A 15597-nucleotide genomic window follows, 5' to 3' on the forward strand; every position below is an offset into this window, starting at 1 on the left:
TGTCTGCTTTTTCACTTATTTTCAGTCCAGTCCTGTTACCTGACTATATTCAGAGGATTTTCTTTTCTTTTTTTAAGTAAGCAACTTAACACTGATACCTTAAAGATTTGAGCATCTAGCTTAAACTGTGAACCATTTTTGCATCTACATGACACAGACAGCTTTGAAATTGTATCTGTAGACACTTTGTTACAAGCAAAAAATGAGTGGCAATATATCTTATGACGTGAGAAATATAAATTTTAAATATTTGCTTCGATTTTTCATCAATATATACAGATGAGGTTGTATTTAAACAGGAAACTAAGCTCTGTGGATATTTGGTAGCTCTAAAACATTAAAATTAAAGGCTGAAAGCAAAGACAGCGGCAACAACAAGCAAACTTTCGCACATATGAGTATCTTCTTATCTTCTTATCCATGACGTCCGCTACCCAATCAAAAGCTAGCAGTACTGTATAGCTCTATATGACCACTAAATGATAATGAACAAAATTTGGCAAAACGTTGCCTAGAAATAATTAAAAATACATTTTAAAGTAAATTAAGTTATTTCAGAAAGATAAATTAGTTTTAATAATTTAAGGAGAGAACTTTCCATTTGGAGGTATTACACACAGACATATAAAGTAGTGAACTGCTGACTAAAAGCTGTTTTAGCCGAGAACAAAACAGCTGTACCATTTTTTTAGGGAACTTTACCGGAAGTGATGTCAGAACAAAGCAGTCCCTGCCAATTGAAAATTTACCGCCAATAACTGCGCAGAAGAAAAAAAGAGAAAAAACGAAGAGGAAACAATAACTACTTCACTTTCGTGACGCCAAAGACTCTCTTCACGCGAGGAGTTGTGTCTTTTAAAAAAAAATCCTGGATGGCTACGATGGCTTCCGACGACGAAACTGCTCCTGAACTGCTTGAAAGCGAGGACGAAGGAGAGTCTGGCGCAGAAAGTTTCCTCACGGAGGACGAACTAGCTTACGACGAGGGGCTCGATCCAGCGGAAGAGTAAGTATACTGTATTTACAAGGTAATGCAGCTTTAGTACGGGCAGAGTTTGATGGTGTTTAGAGCAAGACTGCATGCGCCATAGTAGTCAGGTATAAAAACCTGCAGATCGTAAGCCAGCCATATAAAATATTTAAAAATATTTTTTTAAAAGTACGTTAATGTATTCAGAGAGAGCTGTGATTGCATGATAATGCACAGGACAGATTTTTGCACTTGGAGAAAACTCATGAATACATAAATGAGGAGTAGAAATGGCATAATATGTAAGTATGGTATGACACGTGACGTGTGGCAGGAATAAATAATAAAATGAAGTTTTTAAGTGGTTATAACACAGTTGATGGCAGTAGATCAACATGTGTTTAATTGTGTAGGTGTATTTTAGGGGTTTGGGTCAGTGAAATGAACTGATGAAATGAGTGCTATGTTCTTTACTTGCACCTTTGGACTTTATCTGGTCACACTGTGTGTGTGTGTCTGTGGGTGGGTGGGACGGTGGGGGTTAGGGTTTTAGCCATAGTCTTCATCCCCCACTATAACACATTCTTGTGGGGGATGGGGCCTTCCAGGCACAGGATATAAGCAAACCTACACTACAGGTTTAAGTCTGGGTGGGTTGGAGTAACAGCATCAGGCAATTTCAACCATTCTTTATAGTTTATACTGCGAAAGATTTGAACCACACCATAATACTTATTCTGTTTCTTTCAGTTATGATGATCAACAGGATGGGCACACAGAGCCTTGCACCTCTGGTGAAGAAGATGCCAACCACTCTGCTTATTGTGAAGAAGACGGTTCTTCACTCAGTGTAACGAGAGGCCATAAAAGAAAAAGATCTCCACATTCAACAGCCAAATCCTGGAAAACAGAGAACGATCCAGACATTTGTCCGCCGCCTAACAGGTTCGTCCCAGCCCGACCACCCGGACATCAATTGAATTCAAACAACAAACACATGCCGCTGGACCTTTTCAAGCTGTTTCTCAGCAATGAAGCCATTTCAACTCTTTGTGAGAACACAAACAAACAAGCAGCCAAAAACATTGGAAAAGGCAAAAAGTATTCATGGACTGACCTCGACGTCCCAGAGTTCCTAAATTATGTCGGACTCACTTTCTTCTTTTCACTGGTGAAACTGGATAACATCTGTGACTACTGGAAAAAGAACACGATATTCAGTGTGCTGTTTCCGGCTGACGTCATGTCACAGGACAGGTATCGGGTGATATCTTGGAACATCCACATGAGTGATCCCGAGGAAGATGTTGAGAATGACAGGCAGAAGGGAACGCCGCAATACGACCATCTGTTTCGATTGAACCCCCTAATGGACACCATCAAACACGCCTGCAATACGTTTTACCACCCTAGGCAGAAGCTTCTGATTGATGAGAGGACAATAGTGAGGAAGAACCACGCTGGAATGATTCAGAAAGGGGCAGCAAAACCAAACAAGTTGGGTTTCAAACTCTTTGTTCTGTCTGACAGCAGCAACGGTTACATCTTGGACTTTGCTGTGTACACTGGAAAGTCACGGTTTGAGTCAGGCACTGGGCTTGCATACGACTCTGTTATGACCCTGATAAAGTCTGCACACCTGGGCAGTGGTTATAACCTGTTTCTGGACAGTTTCTACACCAGTCCAAAACTCTTTAAAGACCTGCTGAGCCTCAATGTTGGAGCGTGTGGAACATACAGAGACAACAGGAGAGGCTGCCCAACCACACATTCAAATGCTCTGACAAAAAAGGATCCCAAAGGCACCCTGAGGTGGATCCGCGAACCTCCTGTGGTTTATGTGAAGTGGAAGGACTTCTGTGAGGTCAGCATCTGCTCTACAGTCCACCAGGCATTCTCTGGACACACCGTGGAGAGGAGAGTGAAAAGCGAGGATGGCAAGTCGACCGTCGGATTCATTCCATGTCCGACACCTGTCATGGAATATAACAAGTACATGGGAGGTGCTGATATGTTAGAACAGTTGACACAATCCTACTCTGTACACCACAAAACATCACGCTGGTACCGTGTACTGTTCTTACACTTCCTGGAGATTGCAGCCACCAACAGCTTCCTGCTTCACAAGGAGCTCTGCAGAGAGAAACACGAGGAACCCATGACTCACAGGGCCTTCCTGGAGGAGCTGACTGCCCAGCTGTGTGGCGTAACAGTCGCCGTCCCCCCTACCAAAGGCCCGAGTGGCCACCTCCCCGTGCCGATCTCCAACCAACCCGATGCAAGCAAGAGGGCCTCGTACGGACGAAGGACCTGCGTGCAGTGCAGGCTGATAAAGAAGGAATATCAGTCTACCCCCTGGAAGTGTAGGGAGTGCGATGTGGCCCTGTGTCTTATTGCAGACAGGAACTGCTTCGAGGCGTGGCATGAATAATGTCAAGATTAAAAAAAAAGCAGGAAGGAAGGACTTGTGTGAAATCAGTGTAAACAGTTATTTCTCTGTTTCTTGGATTGCTTTTTTACCCTTAAAAAACAACTCACGTTCTTTAATTTTGTGTTCTGAAATAAAGTTTTCTCACTTTCAGTACATGCTTGTTTGTTGGTCTTTATGCACGGCAGCACACATAGTTTCCCAAAATGTTTATATACAGTAATATTGATTACACATAGCTGAAATTTTTAAGTATTTCTATATTAACTTGTTTTTAAATATACAATCATATCAATTATCTAAAAACTATACATGTTATTTTGAAAGTTTAAAATATATAAATCAACAGATAAGCAGTGCTTAAATTTATAAGACCACCCAATGTAAGGCTTATGCCACAGCTGCCCTAAATTACCAGTTTTTTTTTTCAATACGTCTTGTTGGCTATAAAATGCCAGTGCTGCTCAGTCACGTGGACATTGTTACGGTTATGTGTGACCCACCTGCCACTGGGACACAACTTCAACCTCAGAGCAGTAAATTTAGGTCAGAGTAATGAGTAATATCACAAACTAACCTGCCCCCGCTACCGATTTTAATACAGTGTTTATATAGATAAATATATGTATATAAAAATGTAACTGTACATACTTGTTAGCGTTTTCAAACTGAATTTGTTATCACTTAAGCCTGCAGTACGTTCGCTGTCCACCAGGGGGCCCTGGCCCACACTGCTGGAAAAGCAGTTACAGATAAAGCTACCCAGCAGTGTGTAGCTGTATAATTAAAGTGTTTTATTCATTAAAGAATAATAATGATGCAATAATATAGCGTGTATTATTCCAAATAGGGGGCGCACTGCATCATGAGTACTTTTACTGTACGGAAGTGTATTATGATGCTAAAATGTTTGTACTTTTACTTACTCCAGATTATGACTTATAGGTAATTGTCTAAGCACGTTTTATTTATTTATTTTTTTTAGATAAAGTTATATCAGACACATTTTGTTATTCCAAACTGTATTTATGTAACTGTTGAGTAATTCCCCATTATAAGAGCGCGTCTTTCCTTCCTTTCTCGCCTGCTCCGGTTGTAAAAACGCCCCCTGATGCACGCTACCCTCGATTGGTGTTTGTCATCCGGGGGCGAACTGGGCTGTGCCAGTGGATTTGTGGAGGACTGCTGCTCTCTCTCGCACAGAGAAATCTGTGTAAGATGCAGGACAGTAAACATGTAGCAGCTGTAACCGGATCGACACGCGGTGAACTCCAGATGCTGCGCGTGAAGGATCGAGCCATTTGAAAGGTGAGGTGTGAGGTCTCCGTGTTTGACGACGTTAGCTGTTCTCACATCTGGTTGAGCGGGCGAAGGCAGTGGCTGCATCCTCGACGGAGTGATATAACATCGGCTGGAGAGTTCACGGAGAGCCCGGGATCCCCTGCGGACCCTACACCTGTGTCTCTTAGCACGGTTCTACTCGCTTCAGCCCTACTAATTATCGCCTTGGGTTCCCTTTAGGTTTTATACCGAATACGTTTCTGTGGCTTCATGTGGAGCTCCTGCATGGAGCCCGTTCTCCCAAATACCTACGCAGGCTGGGCTCGGACACAGTTAACTTGACCAAACTTGTTCGATATTTTTACATGACAAATACGTTTTATCATAAAATCCAGACTTGTTCTGTTTATAACAATCCAGGTACTATTGAAAATTGTTCATTTATTGAAATAGGTTGGTTTTGTGTGGGGAGGTGGCACATAGGGAGGACGCAAGAGGAAGATGATAAATCAAAATGTTCGATGATAAAAAATACAGTGTAGAAAACTGGTTTGGATAAAATTTGTACGATTTTTAGGTTCAGATGTAGTGCCGTGCCCTTATACACATGGATTACATCAAGTGGGACTGCACTGCACAAGAACCTGTAAACAGCTTTGTATTGGAACTGATGATACACCACAGTTGGCTAAAGAAAACTGGAAAAGTGTTGCCTGCACTGATGGGTCTCAGTTTATGCTTCAGCATTCAGAAGGCGCGGTGAGAATTGGACATAAACAACATGATCCCTCCTGCCTAGTGCTAACGGTTTTGTGGTGTGATGGATATTGTCTTTGGGCCCCTTAGTAGCTGCTGAGCATTACTTAAATGTCATACCCTACCTGACTGATGTTGCTCCGTGTCCATTCCTTTATGACCCATCTTCTGACGGCTGCTTCCAGCAGGATAACACAGGATAACAAATCATGTTGCAAATAATCTCAAAAGGGTTTATAAAAGTCGAATGTTTCATTGTTATTACCTATATATTCATTGTGTTAATATATATATTTTTTTTTACTTCCATCATTGCCTCATCAGGTTATGGATCCGAGCCTTCCTTCTGTCATCCTTTTCATCCTGATTGGCTATGTTTTAAGCTCTTTTGATAACCGCCACCACAATGTCACCCGCCGGTACGACTACTGCGTGCTTGGAGCCGGCCCCGCAGGACTGCAGATGGGATATTTCCTCTCCAAGGCCAGGAGAAACTATGTCATCTTGGAGAGGAACTCGGGACCCGGCAGCTTCTTCAACAAGTAAGGAACTTTGGGCGAGCTTTCAACATAACACACGCGTTATCCTCCCGTATAAACTGTGAGGGACGTCTTCTCTGCTTTGTTTTGTGCATGGCAAGGTATCCCAGGCACAGGAAGCTCATCAGCATCAATAAGATCTACACGGGAAGGGGGAACCGAGAGTTCAACCTGCGCCACGACTGGAACTCGCTGCTGAGCGATAAACCTGACCTCCTCTTCAAGAGGGTCAGCGATGAGTTTTACCCGCCCGCTGACGCCTTCCCTCAGTACCTGTCCTTGTTTGTGGGGGAGCTAGGGTTGAGGGTACAGTATGGTGTCGATGTCGGGAGGATCAGGGCAGTGCAGTCTGCAACGGGAAGACACTACATCCTGACTGACCAACATGCGTCAGACTACACGTGCAGGTATTTTGTCTCTTGCTGATCCTCGGAGGAGAAATTTGCATTGGTTTGGATTGCTCTGTTGCACTCTTGTCCTCTCTCCGTCAGCGTCCTCCTGGTAGCCACGGGCCTGTGGGTTCCTCACACGGTGGACTTTGTCGGTGCAGACCTGGTTGAGGGCTATGAGTCCATCTCCACTAACCCTGAGGACTACAAAGACCAGGCCGTGCTCATTCTGGGAAAGGGAAACTCTGCTTTTGAAACAGCCCAGAGCATCTTAGGAAGAGCGAGTCGGGTGCACATGCTCAGTTCCAGCCCCGTTCGCCTTGCGTGGCAAACGCATTACGTGGGAGATCTCAGGTAAAATAAAGGATGGTTTCAAAACCATCATTACTGTCCCATTTTATTTCTTAAACCTGCTCCCCTGCTTATCCAGAGCTGTGAATAATGAGCTGATAGATACGTATCAGCTGAAGTCCCTCGATGGGCTGGCGGAGGCACGTCTGGAGAAGATCGTTATCGCTCAACAAAAGAAGGAAGGCAAGAGGAGACTGGGTGGAAAGAAGAAAGAGAAAAGGAAACAGCTGTATCTCACGTTAAATAAGTACATGCACAGTAGGAACAGTTTTGATGCGACACAGGAAGAACTGCCGGGGCATCACATCGACAACTTCCCCATGCGAAAACCCTATGATCGAGTCATCCGATGCCTTGGATTCCGGTTCAACTTCAGCATATTTGACAGGTGAAGGCTGATGTTACGTGCTTTTCTTATGCTATCTAAGCACAATATGTAAGATAAGCCTGCTCATATCGTATTAAAAAATTCTCCTCAGCTCCGGCTGCCCACCGAACAGTGAAAATGCCAAAGGGAGGTTGCCTGCGTTGACGCCCTGGTACGAAGGGAAGAACACCCCGGGTTTGTTCGTGCTGGGAACTGCATCTCACTCCAGAGACTATCGCTCATCTGCTGGCGGCTTTGTGCATGGATTCCGTTACACAGGTGACAGACTTCTGTTGTTTTGTGACATTTTGAAATTCCCGTCACCGTTTGTTAAAGGCATCGTGGCATCAGATGATCTATTGCAAATGTAGTTGGTATAACAGAAAAGTGAATTTTGTGCCAGTTCGACCTGTGATGAGGATGATTTTAACATAAACTGCGTTTTGTCTAACACAGCACGAGCTGTACATCGTTTACTTGAACACCGTTACCACAGGAACCCGTGGCCATCAACACAACTGTTGGCAACACATTTGCAGTCGTGGATTCTGAAGCGGGTCGACGAGGCCTCGGGGCCATACCAGATGTTTGAGGTGCTTGGAGATGTCATACTTCTTCGAGGGTAAGTATTTATTGCATGCTTGCTTGTTCCAGCTGTTCTCCTTTTTTCCACTCTTGCTCATTCATGCTTATTAGGTTACATGTCCTGACAGTGTCAGAACTCATACTGACTTTTGGGGGGAGCAGCTAACTTTTTGGGGCTTCCCATGTAGTCAAAGGCCACTTTTACAAGTAATAAGTATGCAGTCTAAAACATGGGTATCCATGATCTGATTCTACCTTCCAAAAATTGCAGCACTGTTCCAGTTTTCTGTTGGCAAATTCTGGTAAGCTTGTGTAATCTTTTCCTCAGTTTCCTGTTCAGGAGTGGTAACGTTTTTTTCTGCTGCTGTAGCCCATTTGCGTCAAGGTTTTACATGCTGTGCATTAAGAAATGCTCATCTACATATCTTGGTTGTTACAAGTGGTTATTTGAGTTACTGTTGTCATCCTATCGGCTTAAAGCAGTATAATTCTCCTCTGACTTCTGGCATCAACAAGGCATTTTTAGCCAGAGAACAGCTGCTCACTGGACAGTTTCTTTAAACCCTAGAGATGGTAATGTGGGGAAAATCCTAGTAGATCAATACTTTCTCAAACACTCGGTCTCAAACACTCTGACACCAGCAACAATGCGATGTTCAAAATCACTTAAATCACATTTCTTCCACATTCTGTTGCTCAGTTTGAATTGTGGGAGCTCAAAGTGATCATGTCTACATGCCTAAGTTGCATTGTCAAAGAAATGTGCTTGTATTGTTGAGAAAATGCTTTTATCCTTGATTCTAATCTGCTGCTTAGCCTGTTTTACACTGCTGGAGCTGCAGCTACTAGAACACAGAACATCTGCCAAGAATACCTGTTTAATCAAATACATTAATTTCACTCTGATCTTCGAACAAACTAAATTGATGTCCAGTTCCTTCAATATTAGGCAGTTATTGTCCTTCTTTGCCAGAAGAGTAAAGTCTCCAAACTATGACATCATCACAAGAAACACAGCTGCAGTTGTTAATATTCATTATATATTTTATTCTCCTTTCTACTTGACTCTAAGGTCTCACTGTGAATACTTGGAAGAGTTTCCACTCCAGGCCCTGCCTCAGCTCTCCTCTCTTTCTGGCCACGATGTCTCCATGCATGGACTAATAGTTGTAATCATGCAATATGGGAAGAAGAAAATAGACTATCTGGGGCGCAGCAGGGCAGAAACAGAGTGGACTAATGCTTGGAAATCCAACTTTCTCCACCCTGTTTTATACTACTATAAAACACTACCTTCTGGTGAGTAGGAATGGTGCCGCCATCAAAAAAATGATTCGCTGTATACTTGACAGGGAAAAAATAAAATGTGATCTTTTTTTGCCCCCCAGTGGAAGAAATGAAGCTACGTCCCAACGGTTGGCCTTTACCGCGCCCCCAAGCCATTCATCACATAGTGGAGGACTTCCTCACAGAATGGGACGCTCCAATATCTCACATCCAGCCACTGCGACGCTTCCTGGAGCACTGTCTCCAGAATGACCTCAGGGCCTTCTATGCAGGTAATGCACACATTAACAGCTTATCTGGCAAAAAAAGAATGGTATGTTCCTACTTTTTCAGTTTTTACATTTTCCAGAGAAACACATCTAAGAAAAGAAGTATACCTGTGAATAAAGCATGCTTTCAGTTTAGGTTTAGGTAGCTGCTCTGCACTGTGTTGGCAATGTTATTGAAGAAGATAATAGTGAAGGTAATAATAGTAAAAATCACTTTCAGAAAGACATCTACTGTAATTTAATGTATTCCCTGTGTAATCCATTGTTCTAAATGTAAATGGAATTAAGAAATGATCAGACAAATAACATGACTTCTTTCAGCAGCTGGCGGATTGACTCATTCCCTTCTGTCCTCCGGTTTTTCAGAATCCTGCTTCCACTTATCCCTCACCCACCGCACGCCACCACTGTTTTGCCAGCAGGGATACCTGAAGCAGCAGGGGATCCCTCACAACAGCCAGCTGCGACAGCGCGTTCATGACGCAGGACTGACGCACACCGAGCAAGACGTAGGCACATCCGATGCTGACTCGACATTTCCAAATTATCTGGCACCAGCTGGAGCATCCGTATCTTCAGGACTGAAACTTGACTTATGATTGTTTTACCTAAGCGTGCGGCATGCACCTGTAAGATTTTTCAGAATTGCTACCTCCAGCACTTGCAGTCATTACCTCCACGAGGCCAAATCTTTTTTGGACAGAATGCCATCCTACAGATCTGTGTTTCCTAACCTGTTTACCGGCTTGAAACAAAGCAGTTTTTCTTAGAGAGTTCTGCTGCTTGATTGTTTCAACCAAAGACTAATTCTCCCTTCTTTATGTTATTAGTATTCAAAGTATTAAATAAAACAAAGAACTACAATTATCCTTTATTATATCACGTTGATATATTTCCTATTCTGTAAGCTGACTGCTGATGCTTTAGATATATCATGTGACAAGTCAAGACCTGCAGATTGGAAACCACTGCTCATCACTTTAGGGAGAGGTACACTGTCCCATAAAAGTTCCCAAGTAATTATTCCTCACAAGTGTTTGTATACAGGATGTTGTGTGTTATTTTCATATCATGCAGATCTATATATCATGTAAAGCTCTACAGGTGGAGGGTGGGTATCACAAATATTTATGCATAAAAATTATGGTAAATGATTAAACAAACACCAAAAAGGAAACTCTAGTTATTTTTGTTTGTTTTTTGATTTAAATTGTTGCCTTTTGTGTAACATTAGTGCATTTCTCAGTGCGCATGCCCAGCGCAATCGTCGGCCCAGCACTGGGACAGTTTGATTGGCTGCTCGATTGCGATCGTGCCATTGGACGGAAGTGAGTGAGTATCTCTTAATCTGATTGGTGATTCATACTTCGAGGTTGTTGGCTGTATGATGGGCGTGGCTTTTACCCGATGAAGTGGAAAATGTGCAATAGGGGACATTTTGGTGTGTGAAGGAAAAAGGCGTCCGCAGTTTAAACACTTTACATTTTTCCAGGATGCAGTGACGCCACCGGGAGAGTAACTGTGTTTTCTGACGCTGTGTAACGGCCCGAAGCGTCGGTGCAAGATAAACATGCTTCAGACGAGGCGGACTCCCGATGCTACTCGCGGCTTTATTTCCCTTTAGCTTCAGCAGGAGTTGTAAGGTACCTTATGCAACGAGTGCAGCGCAAAAATAGCTTCTCTATGCCAAGATAAAGTATGGACGGGTGGAGCGCTATCCCTGCCTCGGATATCGACCCGTCCAGCTCGGAGGGGGAGTACATGGTGGAGCAGGGACCCGAAGAGGAAGCGGCGGACAGGGAGCAGCAGCAGCAGCAGCGGGGTAACGTGGACGGGATGGACGACATGGGCAACGGTGCTGTCGGGTTTGGGATGAGTGGGACAGGGGAGGGCAAAGTCGTGCTGGGTCGACTCGGACAGAGAGACGACAACGAACTGAGGTACCTGCACTTGCTGTGGGAGCCGGGGCGAGGAGAGTTCGGTGCGGGTGATGTGGCGAGCAAGCTGGGGAAGATAACGGGGAGCAGGGCCAGGCGGCACCACAGAGCCGTGCGGAACCTGGGTCCCATCGGTAAAGATGTTTATGGTAAGCAACGGTATGGTAAAAGAAATAGTGTGTGCGGAGTTGTAGTTATGTGTTTGAAAATGTCGCTGCACAAACTAAGTAGTGCTGTGCAAGACTACAAATGTTGGTATCGATCCGATACCAAGTGAATAACAGGTCGAGTGTTGCCGATACCGATGCTTTTAACCTATAAAGGTTATGTCATGAGACGAATCATCATCAATTTGCAAATTCTTTTGGAACTAACTAACCAGCACTAACTCATACTGCTAATGTCACATAAACTGAGGGCTGATATGGTGTCTGTGAAAATGCATGTCAGTAAGTAATGCATGCTGAGAAGATGTGTCACAGTGAATAAGAACAGAATTCTCAGTGTTGAAGTTCTTATTCCTGTGTTGTTAATTGATAAAATGCTCCTCTGTATAAGGTCTCACATCTAATGCAGTGCAGTTTGCTTCTTTCCTTGAAATCCGGAAGAAATACTAACGTCCCTGTCATTGAATGTTTTCTTTTAACAGCTGCCAAAAGACTGAGGGAAGCAGCAAACAGCAATGATATTGACACAGGTATGAATAATGTTTTTTTTATGTAGCAGATTAAAACAGGGTTGACAGACAGGCAAAAGCCAGAATATTAAATTTAAAAAGAAAGGCTGACATTAAAGCCAAAAACAGAACAGGGTTACATTAGAGATTACATGGAAAACACGGCATAGACATACATGAAAGACAAATTGTCAACATAATTAGTAATACTAACAAAAATGTGCTTTTTGTGAGCCTTGGGCTTTTAAAAGTAATTTTTACTCTTGGAATAGCCAGTAAAACACTGAGACGTGACCACATTGTAATTAACAGATAATGCACCAGCACAAATGCCACCAGCGACATTGACCACTTCAGTGTAGGTTACATCATAGCCTTCACAAAGTTTCACCCCACAAGTTAAAATCAGGCCTAAAGATCAACTCTACAATGAGAAATGTCAGGATTGAGGTGATGTGATGACATTTGCTAAAACATCAGAAAGCCTAGCTGCTGCATTTTTAAGTAGTTAGAGGTGAGTGAGTGACTTTTCATTTATACCCAGAAGGAGAGAATTGCATGGGGTCTTGCTTAAACAAAAGAAAAGCATGGATGAATACAGTAAAACACCTTGCGAGCACTGTCTGGGAGAGATGACTTCAAGTTGTGTTTTCCTATTTCCTTTTTTTGAAATTCACATTTTCTTCCTCAGTCCGAAAGCTCCTGCAAGATGATATAGACCCCTGTGCAGCAGATGACAAAGGAAGGACAGCTCTTCATTTCTCTTCCTGCAATGGCAATGAGAGCATTGGTAGGTTGGAGGATTTTTTTGTTTCTGGCTGTCAGTGGAAGATTTTGTTTACTGCGCTTCATATAACTCTGACTGATGCTCATAAATGTCCTTACCTTTATCTGAATTTAATAGCAGTTGATCATTGTTCTTTCCCAATGTCTGTTTTATGTTTATAGTGCAGTTGCTGCTGAGCCACGGTGCTGACCCCAACCAGCGAGACAGTCTGGGGAATACCCCCCTCCATCTGGGTAAGAGACCATGACCCAGAAAACTCTAAACTAAAACTGAAGTCAGATTTCTGCATTGGATCATGTATTTCTTTTACAATTCACTTTTTTCACCCCATGTTCCTACAGCGGCCTGTACCAACCATGTGCCTGTAATCACCACACTGCTAAGGGGAGGTAAGACTTTTGTACAGCGGCTAAATTCTCCATCTTTGTGAAACAATTACCAGAACTATATTGCTTTAGATATTATAAGGAGGCGTATCGCCCTAAGGAAATGTGTAAGAATTCATGCATGTTTCTTTTTAAGCACTTGGAACAGTGGAAATGGGGGTGGAGTACTCCAGTTACAATGACATTTGTTTTTTACCAGTGTAGTTTGTCCAAAAACTTAACGCTCAAGTCCAGGAGATAATTAAAATCCAGTGCAAGTGCATATGCATCAGCCGATCACAGATTTGTCTACCAGTTGCTAATAATTCACCACAAAGTGTCCTGATATGGTAATACACCAGACAACATGCAGTACAATGTGGTGTTAGTAGGGTTGTAGTTAGCCAGCTAGCTTTAAATTAGACATGATACTTGACTCTGGCGGTGGCTAATTTATGGTGTTAGCTAATAAATTAATAAAGTACACAAGCTAATATTAGCCTGAAAAAAGACAGCTTGAGGCAGGTTTTGAGCATGGACTGAGTATGTAAAAGATGGACATAGCATCCAGATCAGCATCCAGATCTGAAAAACTATGCAAATATGGAAGTGCCCAGAACCTCTGACTCATTTTAATGGAGGCCACAAGGAGGCGACACATCTGGTTTTATAGAAATCTATCAAATAATACTCCCACCTCCCTTGATCAGTACACTCACTTTATTGTGTGACTGAGCCTCCATCAGCCTCTAAGCTTGCAGTATTCTTGTTTCTTGGCCTTACTGCCCCTCACTCTTCAGTTCTGGTTTCAGAACTGCAAGAAACCTTCGTAACAGGGTTTCGCTAAACAGTTGGTGATGTCACAGTGACTTTGTCCATCTTTTATATACAGTCTCTGGTTTTGATCTACAACACCAAATGAGGCTCTTGACTCAAATGCCCTGTGGATGTCTGTTGTTTTTCCCCAAATTGTGCCATATTCCCAGAAGGGCCTCACTAGAAAAAAACAAACCATGTAGCTCATATGTTGGACAGGAAACTCGTTAGCTTGATAATTGATTTCTTCATGGCTGCCATCTTTAATCTGAGTTAATAAATGAGGAAATGTGATGATAACTTAATTAGAATTTAAAGGCAATTGAAGGTAATGGGTAATTGAGAGGTTTGTTTGTTATTGTTTTTCTTAAGGAGCCCGCGTGGATGCCCTTGATCGAGCTGGCAGGACCCCACTGCATCTAGCACGCTCAAAGCTGAACATTTTGCAGGAGGGAGATTCACGCAGCTTAGAAACACTGAGAGGGGAAGTCACACAGGTAGAAAAAGGCTTTACTTTCTTAGAATAGTAGATGCAAACTGAGTTTGGAAACACGCAGTCTGACTCTGCCGCTCTTCCCCATTGATGGAGAATTTTTATGTTTTTTTTATCTGCCTGTCAGATTATTCAGATGCTGAGAGAATACCTGAATTTAATGGGCCAGAGTGAAGCTAAAGAGAGGCTGGAGCACATTTCGACACAGTTGGAGCACACGCGCACCAAAGAGCAGGTGAGACCTCATCACTCAGTCTTCAATTCTCCTATTCAGATGGACACATAATATTTGGACAATGCAACAAAACTTTAATATGTATTTCAGATTTGTGTTTTTTTTTCTCACCAGCTCTTACACAGTTCTGTGGTTTTCTTACAGGTGGATGAAGTGACTGACTTATTGGCCAGTTTTACATCACTCAGTCTACAGAAACAGAATTTGGGCGACAGGTAGAAGATAAAACACTGAAGAAGTGAAACTCAGCGCCTTTTTTTGGGGGGGGCACAAGCTTCTGCTTTACTAGCTTCGACCTGGCCAGCACGAGCTGAACCACCACGCTGTGGGCATCTCTTAAACTGAGCGTTAAGATAAATTGCCCTTTGGAACAGTTGTACTTTTTGTTATATATGTTTGTTTTGATAATTATTTGGTTGTTCTCAAACTGTAGGCTGCACCTCACTGGTGGGGTACAAAGCCACTGCATGTGGCTTCATATGTGTGTGTGTGTGTGTGTGTGTGTGTGTGTGTGTGTGTTTAAATGAGTGTTGTTTTGATGTTATGCTGACGTTTTTTATTTTTAAATTAATGAATGCCAAAAATTGTGCATTTTGGTGATTGAACTTAAACAACGGTGAGAGTTTCGCAGTTTGTCCAGAGTGCCAGGGTGCTAACAGTGCTACACAACATTATTATCTTGGCTAAAATGATTAGATGCTAATCATATAAGAACCCCCCTCACCAGGACAAAACACACTGAGAACAGGAAGCTAGTGGAAGTGTTCCAGCGCGAGTGACAGCATTTGAGTCAACGTGCAATTTTGTTTGTGTGCTCATGCTAATTTCTTGCAGGTTACCAGTAAAGATTATTTGAGACAAAATGATTTAACATTTATCACTGTTGTGATTTTTGGTTCTTATGGACAGCCTCTTTGTATCGTTGCCTTTTCCTCTTGTGTTGCATGTCTGTGTGAACTGTACTGTAAGCTTGACTTGGTTGTTAGAAACTGATGTAAATCAATAAATTGTTATCTTTGGCTATATGTATAGTATTTTTGTCTGTGTCTTTATATGAGAGGGCCTT

General features: G+C 42.8%; 3 protein-coding genes across 3 annotated transcripts; all 3 read left to right on the forward strand.

Annotated features, from left to right (window-relative positions):
• The first annotated feature begins 690 nt into the window (after nucleotides 1–690).
• On the forward strand, nucleotides 691–3525 carry LOC146389069 (piggyBac transposable element-derived protein 4). The gene is made up of 2 exons (XM_084926721.1): nucleotides 691–1006; nucleotides 1721–3525. The coding sequence occupies exons 1-2, from the start codon at nucleotides 873–875 to the stop codon at nucleotides 3399–3401; spliced, it is 1815 nt and encodes a 604-aa protein (XP_084782847.1). The 5' UTR covers nucleotides 691–872; the 3' UTR covers nucleotides 3402–3525.
• A 989-nt stretch (nucleotides 3526–4514) lies between these two features.
• Nucleotides 4515–10399, forward strand: foxred2 (FAD-dependent oxidoreductase domain containing 2). The gene is made up of 10 exons (XM_084926722.1): nucleotides 4515–4706; nucleotides 5760–5977; nucleotides 6076–6381; nucleotides 6466–6717; nucleotides 6794–7102; nucleotides 7194–7360; nucleotides 7538–7703; nucleotides 8739–8965; nucleotides 9055–9225; nucleotides 9589–10399. Exons 2-10 carry the CDS (start codon nucleotides 5763–5765, stop codon nucleotides 9819–9821), a joined length of 2046 nt encoding a protein of 681 aa, XP_084782848.1. The 5' UTR covers nucleotides 4515–4706; nucleotides 5760–5762; the 3' UTR covers nucleotides 9822–10399.
• A 193-nt stretch (nucleotides 10400–10592) lies between these two features.
• ankrd54 (ankyrin repeat domain 54) lies at nucleotides 10593–15556 on the forward strand. The gene is made up of 8 exons (XM_084926726.1): nucleotides 10593–11308; nucleotides 11809–11856; nucleotides 12527–12625; nucleotides 12784–12855; nucleotides 12964–13011; nucleotides 14176–14300; nucleotides 14424–14531; nucleotides 14676–15556. The coding sequence occupies exons 1-8, from the start codon at nucleotides 10921–10923 to the stop codon at nucleotides 14748–14750; spliced, it is 963 nt and encodes a 320-aa protein (XP_084782852.1). The 5' UTR covers nucleotides 10593–10920; the 3' UTR covers nucleotides 14751–15556.
• The last annotated feature ends 41 nt before the right edge of the window (nucleotides 15557–15597 follow it).

This window comes from Perissodus microlepis, chromosome 4 (assembly GCF_051167445.1).
Source record: "Perissodus microlepis isolate ML-2025 ecotype Zambia chromosome 4, ASM5116744v1, whole genome shotgun sequence".
Classification (NCBI taxonomy): domain Eukaryota; kingdom Metazoa; phylum Chordata; class Actinopteri; order Cichliformes; family Cichlidae; genus Perissodus; species Perissodus microlepis.